Genomic DNA, 12,864 nt, shown 5'->3' on the forward strand with positions numbered 1-12,864 from the left:
GTACAACTTGAAACAAGAAAATCACAAAAAAAGTCTTTATAGCACAATGAAATGGTATTTAATTGACATACATTTGTTGAGAAGCTATTGAATGTCTTCTAAGATCCAGTCTAGATGTTCAAGGTACAGCAGTAAGCAAAAATGGACACAACCTCTAATCCCATGTAACTTTTGGTCTAGAGGAGGTGACAGATGTTAATCACACAAAAATAAAATTATAGCACTGGACTTGGTGGCACATGCCTGTAATCCTAGCACGCAGGAGGCTGAGGCAGGAAAATTTGCTGCAAGTTTAAGGCCAGCCTGGGCTACACATTGAGTTCAAGGGCAGTGTGAACTACACAGTGAGACCCTGTCTCAAAAAAAAAAAAAATTATAGCTTGATAATTAAAGAAGACATTAAAGGTGTTGTGAAAACATTTAAAAAGCCAATGTTGAGTAAAAGAAAGCAGAAGGGTTCTCTACAGAAAGATGCTTGAGTTGAGACCTGAAGGCTGAGGCAAAGTGAACTTGTGAGCAGCAGAAGGAGAGCATTCCAGGTAGAAGGACTGCGCAGTGGGAGGGATCATGGTGCATTGCTGGGACCACAGGAGCTGAGCATTGGAGGGTGCAGTGTGTGCGGTTGGCGCTGGACCTTGTGGAGTATTTGGGGGTGGATCCAGCTTTCCATTCATCCTTTCTCTCACCTTATTTCTTTTATTGTTTGTAAATGGAAAATGAACCCTTAATAAAATACAGGTGGGATCACATTTAATGCTCAATTATGTAGATGTTTGCATTTTATTTGCCTTATAATTTTAGTGTTCTTTGTACCTTCTTGAATTTGTTAAGGCAAATGGCATTGGGGTAGTGCCGTGTCACTTAATGTCTGAATACTTTCTAAGAAATGCACCCTTATATTGCTGTGCAAACTTCACAGGATGTGCTGACCAAAACTAAGACTACTGTTGTCTTAACTAGGCAATATAATTTTGTGGCACTGTTGTCATGTATGTGGGTCATTATTGATGAAAGCATCATTTTGCAGTGTAAGACTATTAATATTCAGATAAGTTATTATCATAGCTATTTGGAGAGTTTGATTTCTTACTTTGTTTTCATTTTTCCTTTTTTCAGTTTTTTGAAGTAGAGTCTCACTGTGTAGCCCAGGCTCAACTCACTGTAGCCCAGACTGATCTCGAACTCGCAGCAGTCCTCCTGCCTCAGCTTCAGTGCTGAAATTACATCTGTGCAGCACTGTGCCTGGCAAGAGTTCGGTTTCTTTAAAACATGTCTTGCACATCTTACTTATTTTTGTAGTAGGAGGGGTTGAGCTGCTTTCTTGACTTTGTTTTTTTGGTACTGGGGATCGAACTTGCAACCACGCTTGCCAGGCAGGTGCTTATGCCACTGAACTAAATCCCTGGCTCCTTGGCCTTTTTTATTTTTTATTTTTAGTTCTGCCTGTATTGTCCAGGCATCACTCAAATTTGCAGTCTTCATTCCTCAGTCGCCTAAATGCAGAGGTTATAGGTGAGCACCTCCTTGTCTTGCTTACACTATTTAAGTCTTTAGTTTTCAAACTTCCCTTATTCCTGCTTCTGTAGAAAATCATGCCAACCTATTGACAGACTTTATAAAACTCAGAAGCTTTTAGTTTTTGTATAATTTACTCTTAGCAGTAGTAGTAGGTATAAAATTGTGTGCTAGAATTCTTTTCCAGAAGTTCCAGGCTAAGAGTGTTAAATGTAGCATTCAGGAGTTCTCAAGACCACCCTTCCTTCTGATGCCATTTGCAGGTTGGGGTTTCCCAAAGGTTTTAGGTTTCATGACTTACTAGGACTCAGAACCGAGGAGAGTCATTATATTCATAGTTGCAGTTCATTTCAGTTCCACTCATCACAAGAAGGAGGCACAGAAGATAGGGTCCAGAAGACCCAACACACTTGGTCCTATCTCATGGCGTTGCACAGCAGTGCCTGTTTTTCAGGAATAGCAGTGTACATTGAGTATCATCAATTATGGAAGCTCATCTGTGTGTTGTGTTCAGTTTTTATTGAAATACCGGGCAAAATACCTAACACCCGTAGTTTAAAGAAGGTAAGATTAGCTTTGGCTGTGCTGCATGGTTGACAGTATGGCATAAAGGTCTGGGCAGAGGAAAGCAGTTCATTTCGGGGGGGCGGTTAGGAAACAGAGAGAGAAGGGAGGTAAACCTTTCCTGGGTCAGTCATCTTCCAAGAGCCCCACCTATGCACCAGGCTCTCTCCAAGCTAGGTGAATAAAATCCATAGCAGTGACCTGTATGTGCTCAACCCAGTGTGTTGAGCTAATCCTCCAGTGGCTCCACAGTTTGAATTGGTTTTGTGTAGCCCGAGGCCCTCATCATAATCTCTATTGTTCGTCTATCAATCATGACCCAGCTGTCCCACTTAAATTAAGATATTCTATTTTGTGGGGGAGATTCCTAGGAATTCAACACAGCAGGCAAGCACTCTGCCAGTGAGCCACTTTCTTGCCAAAACAGTAATACTCTTTATTAAGCAAGCTGATTATGTCTCAGGAGTGCAGGGCAAAGACCAGATCTCTCTTTGACCTAAGTTAACTCACAATAGGTAGGCTACATGGAAATAAATATAATGAGGAATTATTTATGAGGCTCTTTACATATTAATTAAAAGTATTTAATTAAAGTTATTTAAATTGTGATTTATCCCAGTCTCCCCCATGTGGGAGCATGTGTGTGTGCTTGAGTGTGTGTGCACGTCTGTATGTGGTGTAAGGCATCTACCTCAGGGCCTCATGTCTATCGGGCATGCACAGTATTACTGAGCTCTACTCCAAGGCCTCATCATTTCTTGTTTCAAGTTGTGTGCCATTGAGTATGTCCTCTGCCTTCCAGACCGAAACTAGAGGACTGCCAAATTGTATTTCAGCACAATGGTTTTATCCAAATGTTTCTTTACATATTTTGATGCTTTTCACAATCTCAGGCAAAAAGAACTATATCATCAAGCAGGCAGAATGTCTAATCACTGCCTCCCCTGCTCCCGTGGTTAGCCAGGGTTTGCAAGGTGAATAATAGAGCCTCCTGTGTACTACCCTACACCTCACTGAGCCCAAGATCTTCCTCTACCGTGGCCTGGTGCCTGAGATCCAGTATAGAAACAAGGGATGAGTATTTGGAGTTAACCTTGCTTGCAAATAGCTCAGATTCCTGCTAGTAGAAAAGCAGCAGATTTTGGCCTGGGATGAGCATTTAGGAACGAGGGCAGCTGTTTGAATAGGTTCCTGCTGGTTTGAACAGCATGTGTTTGAACAGCTGTATACAGGCATGATAGTCCCTTTGAGTGATTCATACACATCTAATCACTTCTATCTTTTTTTGGTTTTGGTTTGTTTTATTACTAATAAAATTAATTGAAAGCCACCCAGTGGGACAGTCACACATGTACTACAGGTCATTCCAGCCTCTCAGCAGTGAGACATGAATTGCAGCCCCATCATGCATGTGTTTAATTTCTTTTTTAAATGGAAGTGGAAAAATGTTATCATCTTTTTTTTTTTTTTTTTTTTTTTTGGTACTGGGGATCGAACTCATGATCTAGTGCTTGCCAGGCAGGTGCTCATGCTGCTGAGCTAAATCCCCGGCCCAAAAATGTTATCATCTTTAGAAGTTTGTAGCTCTCCCCCCACCCCCAAATAGGTTTTGCCACTATAGGTTGCCAAGATTGCCTTCAAACCCGAATCCTCCTGTATCTGCTTTTGAAGTAGTTAGGATGACAGGCATGTGCCCCTGCTCTTGGCCACTCTAAAAGTGGTTTTTGTTTTTGTCTTTTTTTTTTTTTTTAAAGGCGGGGTCTTGCTTTATAGTTCAGTATGGCTTTGAGCTCACTATGTGGCCCAGGCTTGCCTCAGACTTACGCAGTTCTCCTGCCTCAGCCTCTCACATACTGAGATTACAGGCATGTACTTTCACACAGGGCTGATATTTTTAAATAGAAAATATCTTAGGCTGGGGATTTAGCTCCGTGGTGCAATCACCTGCCTGACAAGTGCAAGGTCATGAGTTCTATTCGCAATATGGGGGAAAAAATTTAGAGTATTTTGTAGAGATGTTTGAAAAAAGTTCATCTGGCATGTGGTTGAATGGGAAGAGTGTCTAAGGTAGAAATATTACTGTCATGCTGACGCAGAGAGATGAGTGGATCTGGCATCAGTGGTCTTACCTGAGAGGGGTGATGTGTCCAGGGGGCTTTGTGTATATAAAATTCAGTGTGGCTGATGACTCTGGGAACTGTGAAGCAAATCTAATGTGGATTCGGGCTGACTGGACAAACAGGTTGCTATTTCCAGAATAATGAGGGTAGAAAGAGATAGAGTATTGAGTGAGCTTAGGAAAACAATGGAATTCCTCTGTCTCTGCAGCAGGTAGACTGTGCCTATGCACTGTTTCTTACAGGGCCTGAGTCAGCATCTACTTTTTTTTTTTTTTTTTTTTCATGTCAGACGGGTAATGTGCCAAGGTCGTAACAAGGTTGAAAGGAGGCACATGTCATGCATAGAGCATGAACACCCAATCATCACGCTTATGAACCTGAGGATCAGCATCTACTTTTTAAAAACTGTTATTAGCTACATTCTTCTCAAATTAGCTATTTCCATTTGTTTTTCAAGAGTAGGAAGAATTCGGCTGGTCCGATGGCAGTGGGTTATTAGAACTTACTAACATTAGTGTCACTAAAGTTGGTATACCATCCCCCCACTGCTAAATTTGACTGGCTAAAAAAAAAAAAAGAGTAGGAAGAATTTGTTGAGAGAAAGCTAGTATCTGTCTAAAATAGAAGGAGTCTGAAAGTGGGTTGCCCAGATTTTTTGTTTTTATATAATCTCAGACTTTACACAGATTTCCTTATAGCCAGCCAGCCTGCCTGCCTGCCTGCCCTTCTTTCTTTTTCTTCCTTCTTTCCTTCCCCTTCCCCTTCCTCTGTCCCTTTCCCTTCCCTTCCCCCTCCCCTCCCCCCTCCCCCTTCTTTGGATTTTTGAGACAGGGTCTCACTAGTCCAGGCTGCCCTTAAACTATGTAGCCCAGGCTGTTCTAGAACTCAAGGCAGTCCTGTCTCAGGCATGCACCACCATGCCCTGCTTTATAGCTACTTTCTGAGAGCTTCTCCTCTATCAGTTTTATAAAGAGCTGCTAGAGTGTGGGAGCTATGTTGTTTTTCTTTCCTAGTACTATAGTTTGGTCCATGCATGATCAATCAGTGTTTATTAAATGAATACATTTTTCCTTATTTTCTGTATTCCATAGTGTGCTTTTTTTTATAAAACCTAATAGTTCATATTTTGCTCTGGCCTCACATTCTTGTAGTCTCACGGGAATTTGACACCAAAGATTATATCATGGAAAGGTTTGTTCTCCTTGGTCTTAGTTACAGAGTTAGCCTCCACCTCTTCCCCTTCCATGTTCATCTTTTACTATCTCCTATAGATCCATATTCTTTTTATTTCCTTTGTAACCTACACTGTAATGTACTTTGTTTTACTTTTGCAAGTTCAGCTTTATACTATTTGGATTTTTAATCTTCTTCACTTAAAGAGTCCAACTTTATAAACCCTTGCTTTTTAAAAAATTAATGTCACCTAGCCCTCAGGAGATTGAGGTAAGAGAATAGTCATGAGTTTGAAGCCAACTTGAAATACAGAGCAAGACCCTATTTTAAAACAACAACAACAACAAAAAAACCCTCAAAAGTAATGCATGTAGATTATAGCACACTCAAACAATACAGAAATACATAAAGTAAAAATAGTGTACCAGGTATTGACATTTAACAAAACAAAAAGTCAAAGACTAGGGAATACTATATATGAGGTTTTTTTTTTTTGTAATTTATTTAATTAGTATTGGAGAATATCCAGGATTTTTCTTTCCATTACAATAATATGCTGCAGTTAAAACTCTTACATATATATTTTAATACACTTACGTTAGTATGTCTATTGGCTAGGTAACTAGAAATGTCATTGTATATTATATTTTATTTTAAGTTTTAATAGATTCCACCAAATTGATTTCTGACGAGTTATATTCTCTCCAGCAGTAGTTTTGCTACAATCCCATCAGTATGAAGGCTTTTATCCTCATTTGGTAGCTTTCTTGTCTTATTGATTAAGAACTAGATAACAGCCTATTGCTATATATTAGAGGCTATGTGTTTTCATCCTCCTTTAACATTTTGTTATTTTTGAAGGCAATAGGACAGAGCTAAAAAAAAACCCTTCAGATAATGATGGTCATAGGGTATCTTATATGTGACTCTCGTTTCTAGCTTGAAATATATTTGGACTCCTTACGTGTGCATGTTAGCAGCATTTGGTGTATGTTCTCCTGAACTTTGGATGACACTTTTCAAGTGGCTTCGATTAAGAACTGTGCATCCAGTATTGTTGGTGAGCCATTGTTATTTTGTGTTAAATACTTGTTTCTTTTCCAGTTATGTAAAATCAAATGGTAATAATGGAAATAGTGAATACAATTATAATAGCCTGAGTAAATCACATAATGACTTACAGGTAGAACAAAAGATCACACAAGAAACATTTTCTTACACATTTTGACCTATACAGATTGAAAATTGTAGGGTAAAAATTCAAGCGAACCAATCATAGGAGAGGCCATTAGAAATTCTCTTTTTTTAACTGATTTTTTTTTAAAGATGAAGGAATTAAATTTATATTTTTAAACATTTTAAGGTAATATGGTGATAATATGTATATGTGTATGTATTTATTTGAGACAGGGTCCTCACTATGTAGTCCTGGCTGTCCTTGAACTCACTGTATAGCCTAGGCTGGCCTGGAAATTAGTGGCAGTCCTCCTGCCTCGGTCTCCCAAGAGCTGGAATTACAGTTGTGTCTTACCACCTGTAATTCCAGGTGTGGAAAGTCCTTCAATCTGAAATTTGAAAAATAATGAGTTATAAGGCAAATGTAAAAGAAAAAAGGATGGAAGAGATCGATGTAAAAAAAGAACATGATGTAATCAAAAGAAATAAAAAACGTGGAGCAGTTTAGTTTGTTGACACGTAAAAGTGTGCAATAAGGGTGGTCAGGAATTCAGACTGGATCGCGGCATGGTGACACTTGGGACCCTGACATGAAAAGGTTGTCAGAAGTTAGGTTAAACATGGAAGAATGAGAAGGAGATAGAGACCAGTGGATCATGAGGTCTGCAACAGACTTGGGGCAGTAGGAAAAACAGGTTTAGGGAGGAAAGTAATGATTAATCATGTTTCATAATTATTGCATTGTTGGGCATGGTGATGCATGCCTGTGATCCAGCACTTGGAAGGCTGAGGTGGGGGGGCGCGTCACTGCAAGTTGGAGGCCAGCTGGTGCTATATAGTAAGTTCAAGGCCAGCCTGGACTGCATAGCAAAACTCTGTCTCAAAAAAATAAAGTAAAATAAATAAATCATCATCAGCATATTGTGTTTTATTAGTGTTATTCTTTTTTTTTTTTTTTTTTTTTTTTTTTTATCTTTTTTCTTTTTATCGGTACCGGGGATCGAACTCACGACTGCCTGCTTGCAAGGCAGGCGCTTATGCCACTGAGCTAAATCCCCAGCCCCCTTATTAGTGTTATTCTTAAAAGAAATTATGACATAATAGTACATTAATATCTGCTAGCTATTTTTCATGTATTATTTCATTGTCTTTTATCGTTGAGGTTACCTTTTCATGTAGAAGTTTAAAATTCCCTGTAAGTTCTTCATAACATAAATATACAGCAAAATTTTCTAGTACTGTTTTACTATTTGAAATATTACTATGTGCATTATTTTTAAGTCTCCGTTAAATTTGTATAGTAAATCTGTATATCTTCTTTATGTCCAGCTTAATATGTTTGAAACTAACTTTCATTCATTCATCTCACTTTTAAACTAGATTCCATGGCAACTGCACTTTCTCTTTTTCTTTTTTTTTTTTTTCAAGGTCTTGCTACATAGTTTAGGCTGGTCTTTAACTCACTGGGTAGCCTGGGTTGACTTCAACTCATGATAATCCTCCTGCCTCAGCCTCCCAAGTGCTAGAATTACAAGCATGAACCACCACACCCAGCCCAACTGTACTTTCTCTGAAACTTTTATAGCTGTAAGAATATTCAGTTGGTCAGGTTGGGTATTTAGCTCAGTGGAAAAGCTCCTGCCTGGTAAGTACAAAGTCCTGAGCTCAATCCCTGGTGCAAAAAAAAAAAAAAAAAAAAAAAAGGAAAAAAGAAATCACTCATACAGTCAGGACTAGTTCCTCTAATGTGTTCCTCTAAAATATGTTTACTCATAAACCTTTTTGCTTTCATGTTTCAGGCTCTTATTCTGAGCATGGCTGTACCCACCATAATAGGTCTCAGTTTATGGAAAGAGGTAAGAACCAGGTTTTCAGTTACTAAAATGTATTTATACATTTGGGTAGAAAACATGTAAAACACTGTTCTAACAAAGTGTGATATACTTTGCAGTTCTTCTTTTGTTGTTCTTTGTCATTGGAATATGATAGAAGAGCCAAAACATTTTTAGAATGCCGTTACTTGATGCAGCTTTCTGTAATCTAATGCCATGGTTAATTCATTTGATGAAAGAAATTACTGAATAAATAATTAATATTTTAAAATGTTTTGATAACTCCAAAGTTTTAATATCTATAAAATTATAAATCTTTGACTTTTTTTTTTTTTTTTTGAGGTAGGGTCTGCTTTGTAGTTCAGGTTAGCCTTGAGCTCACTGTATTGCCCAGGCTGCCCTCGAAGTCTTGGTAACCCTCCTGCCTCAGCCTAGAGAGTGCTGAGACTACAGGCATGCACCATCACCCCCAGATTGGGTTTATTCTTCAGTAACATGAAACTAATTGACAATAAAACTACAAATTATTTGACCTGAAATGTAATTATTTATTTAGTATGTGTATGCCTGCAAGATACAAATGGTGATTATTAATATTAAAATTAGTTACTGAGTCTAGGCAGTGAATTAACATAAGGTTAGAGAAAACTAAGAAGGTCATATAAGAATGTAGAGATCTATGTCATTTTTGTCTAGGTTAGTTGCGTTATGGTGGCATTTGCTTTAAGTTAATCTTTTAGTCTTGTAAAATTCTGTGGGACAACTTTTTAGTTACACTATCTTTTCAGGATTTTGTTTTGCATTTTAGTTTTTTCCCAGATTAATGACAGAGTTAACGGAACTACAAGAATTCTATGATCCAGATACAGTGGAACTTATGACCTGGATAAAGTAAGAATTGTCCAATATATTCTTTTTTTTGTCTTTTTCCTTTTTATCGGTACCAGGGATCAAACTCAAGACTGCCTGCTTGCAAGGCAGGCACTTATGCCGCTGAGCTAAATCCCCAGCCCCTCCAATACTATTCTTAAGCTATTAAATTTAGCTATTGCTATGACATGCTATCCAGTGGATTCAGGGAAAAGAAATCATTTTCCAAATTCCCATAAAACTCAGAAATTTTACTTTGCATTTTTAGGGGTATTTAGTTTTTTGTTTATTTGATTGGTTGATTCGGCTTGGTTTTTTGAGACAGTATCTCAATATGTAACTCAGACTGGCCTTGAACTCACAGTAATTCTCCTGTTTCAGCCTCCAAAGTACTGAGATTATAGGCATACACCCCCATGCCCAGCTAGTTTTTTAGTGGACTTTGTATTTCTAATTTCCTAATTAAACTCACCTTCAGGGACTTGAACATGCAATATTGGTACGAGATTGAATTCTTCCACTGTCAAACCCCCAGAAATATGGAATTAAAACAAGTAGGGTTTTTGTTGTTGTGTTTTGTTTTTTTCATTTTGAGATACCATCTTGCTATGCAGTTTAGGCTGACCTTGAGCTCACTTTATAGCAAAGGCTAGTTTCAAACTGGCAACGATCCTCCCACCTTAGCCTCCTGAGTGCTGGGATTATAGGTGTGTGCCACCTAGCCCAACAGAATAGGTATATTTTTATTTAGAGAGTCAAGAGAATGCTTCTTTTGCTGTAAGTTTCAGGGGATGGGAGTAGTTGATGTTCTTGATAGCCAGGATGTTTAGATTTTAATTCCCAGGTGGGAGAAGGGATTGGTCTTGGGCCTCTGTCAGCAGATGATAGAAATAAGAATGCTCTTCAACATGCAGGGACTCTGAAAGGTATCCTGTCGATGAAGGCGTCTAAAGGTACCACTAGGTGGTAGAAAAGAAATGATAGACTGAGAAATAACCTAATAATAGAGCACTTTGTTCAATCCTTAGTACTGCCCACAACAACAAGAAAGTTTATTCTTGCCACTGTCCATTTATTTTGCATTGTTTTTAATAGCATTATTGCTACCTGGCACAGGTGTTTATGATTTTCTCCCCGTGCATCCTTTTTTCAAAAATGTATCTTCAACACTGAAAACACCTCTTGTCATATGGTACACAGGTTTGTCTTGTTTTGTTTTGTTTATGATGAATCCACCAATGAAATGAAAACTGATTGAAATTGAAGTGTATTTTACATTGTAAGTTTTCTGGTGTTTTGGAGTTGATATAAATTAATGATCTAATTGCATATTGCTTTTTCATTGTGTAAATCATTTGGCCCTTTGCAGACGACAAGCTCCAGTTGCAGCTGTGTTTGCAGGGAGTCCACAGTTAATGGGCGCTATTAAATTGTGCACTGGATGGATGGTGACAAGCTTGCCTCTCTATAATGATGATGATCTTCTCAAGAGAAATGAAAATGTAAGGCATTTTACACCCTACATTTGGATCTTTCACCACACTGTTTATTTTAATATAGTTCTCCAGTGATGTGTATATTTCTGCTTAGCTAAGAAAAGCTAAACAGGGCTGAGGATTTAGCTCAGCAGCATTGAGTGGCTGCCTGGCAAGTGTGAGGTTGTGAGTTCAATCCTGGTACTGAAAAAAAAAGAAAAAAAAAGCCAAGCAGTTTTAGACAAGATCAGTGCATTCAGGATGATAGGGCTGTAAATCCAAATAATTTTAGAAGAATTAATTAGCTTTAGTTTTTAAAAGTTATATAAGACATTTAACCAAGGGGAAACCCAAAGTTAAAATAATAAGTTATTTGTTTTATGAATAGTACTGATATATTTCTAGGAAAAACATTTACTTTTCTATCAAGTATCCAGGGAACTGATGTGTAATATTTTAGAAAGGAAAACTTTTCTTTGAAAATATTGCAATTCTCATTGAAGGAACGATAGCTATCAGTTAATGTGCCAATTCCTAGTGGCTTCCCAAGTTAAAATTCAATTTAAATTTGTGGTTATTTTTTAATACGGGCTTTTATTAATTCTCCAGTACTAAAAAGGTTAAGAATGTAGACTCTCATGTTAGAGCACCTAGAATCAAATTCTAGTTCTGTCCACACTAGCTTGGAGACCTTGAGTAAGTTACTGACTCTGGAAATAATAATTGTTCTCTTTTCCTAATTGTGACAATTAAATGAGATAATATGCTATGCTTAAAACACACTAAAATTTAAAGTAAGCTATTATAGTGTTTTATTGTGCACTGTTAAATTATAATTTTGTATACATGCATATACATGTACACAAAGTACACAGATAAATCCAAAATCGAGCACAATCAGTTCTTTTTTTTTTTTTTTTTTTGTCTTTTTCATTTTTATCGGTACCAGGGATCGAACTCACGACTGCCTGCTTGCAAGGCAGGCGCTTATGCCGCTGAGCTAAATCCCCAGCCCTGCACAATCAGTTCTTCTACAGAAGTCTAAGAAATCAACTTTGATATGGGTCTTGGAGGTTGATTAGAAACTTGTTTGGAAAAGGAATGTCAATGATTCCAGGCTGAAAAAAGTTATACAAAGATAAGAAAAAAAAAAATTTTTTTTTTTTTTTTTGGTACCAGGGATCGAACTTGCCAAGCAAATGGTTATGCAGCTGAGCTAAATCCTCAGCCCCAAAGACAAGAAATTTGTATGGCCACAAAACTAGAAAGTAAAAGGGAGCCCAAATTCAGAAGGATCTGCAATGTCATGCTGAAGGATTTAGACCTGTCCTTGAGGCAGTTGGAGACAAAGACCTTTAATAAGCCTGGAATAGAAGGATTCTGTCTGTTTTAGAAAGTTAATTATAGTCACAGCAGAGAGAGCAGATTGAAGCCAGCATGGAAGAGATAAGAAGTGGGGAGAGCTAGCTCAGGGTGATTTGCCTGGGAGACAAGAGCCATCTCAGATTAGTAATTACAGTACTTCAAAGAGATGTTGCTCAGGCAGAGTATAGACAGCATACCCCTGAACTTATTATTATTTATGGATTTCAAAAAAGTAATTCTAGGGCCAGGGATTTAGCTCGGTAGCATAAACGCTTGCCTAGCAAGCACAAGGTCATGAGTTTGATCCCTGGTACCAGAACAAACAAACAAACAAACAAAAAGTAATTCTATGACTTTTCTTTCTTTCTTTCTTTCTTTTTTTTTTTTTTTAAGGCTGGCCTTGAAATCTCTATGCATCCCAGCCGGGCCTTGAACTTGTGATAATCCTCCTGCCTCAGTCTGTTTTCTTTTGATAAGACTTTTTCCTTGCACAGACTTTCAGAATTACTTGTAATTAGGTCGGAGTTCTAGTGAAGTTCTAAATAATTTAAACATTTTAGAATTTTCAGTTTTATGGAAATAGTAACCATGGCTCTGAAAATAGCAACCATGTTCCCATGTTTCTTCCCAAACCTTAATCTTTCTCTGTGATCTAATACATAGCAGATACCAAATAACTGTATTGTTCTATCAAAATCCAAATAGAACTCCAGGAATAAGACTATATGATTTAGACACTATCTCTAGTTTATAACATATGATCAATCTTTACCT

General features: G+C 37.8%; 1 protein-coding gene and 1 non-coding gene across 6 annotated transcripts in view; one reads left to right on the forward strand and one right to left on the reverse strand.

Annotated features, from left to right (window-relative positions):
* The window catches only part of Dpy19l4 (dpy-19 like 4), a 63,059-nt gene that overhangs the window by 39,852 nt on the left and 10,343 nt on the right, over positions 1–12,864 (forward strand). For all 5 annotated transcript variants that reach the window (XM_063257577.1, XM_063257579.1, XM_063257578.1 and 2 more), the window contains 4 exons: positions 6,312–6,432; positions 8,348–8,404; positions 9,189–9,271; positions 10,620–10,752. In XM_063257577.1, coding sequence (XP_063113647.1) covers positions 6,312–6,432; positions 8,348–8,404; positions 9,189–9,271; positions 10,620–10,752 — 394 coding nt within the window. The remainder of the gene's footprint in view (positions 1–6,311; positions 6,433–8,347; positions 8,405–9,188; positions 9,272–10,619; positions 10,753–12,864) is intronic.
* On the reverse strand, positions 4,483–4,584 carry LOC111754684 (small nucleolar RNA U13). The gene has a single exon (XR_002789361.1). It is a non-coding gene; the product is annotated as a small nucleolar RNA U13 (small nucleolar RNA).

Source organism: Cavia porcellus, unplaced genomic scaffold (genome assembly GCF_034190915.1).
Source record: "Cavia porcellus strain 051 isolate PalLab524CR breed Dunkin Hartley unplaced genomic scaffold, mCavPor4.1 scaffold_10, whole genome shotgun sequence".
NCBI lineage: Eukaryota > Metazoa > Chordata > Mammalia > Rodentia > Caviidae > Cavia > Cavia porcellus.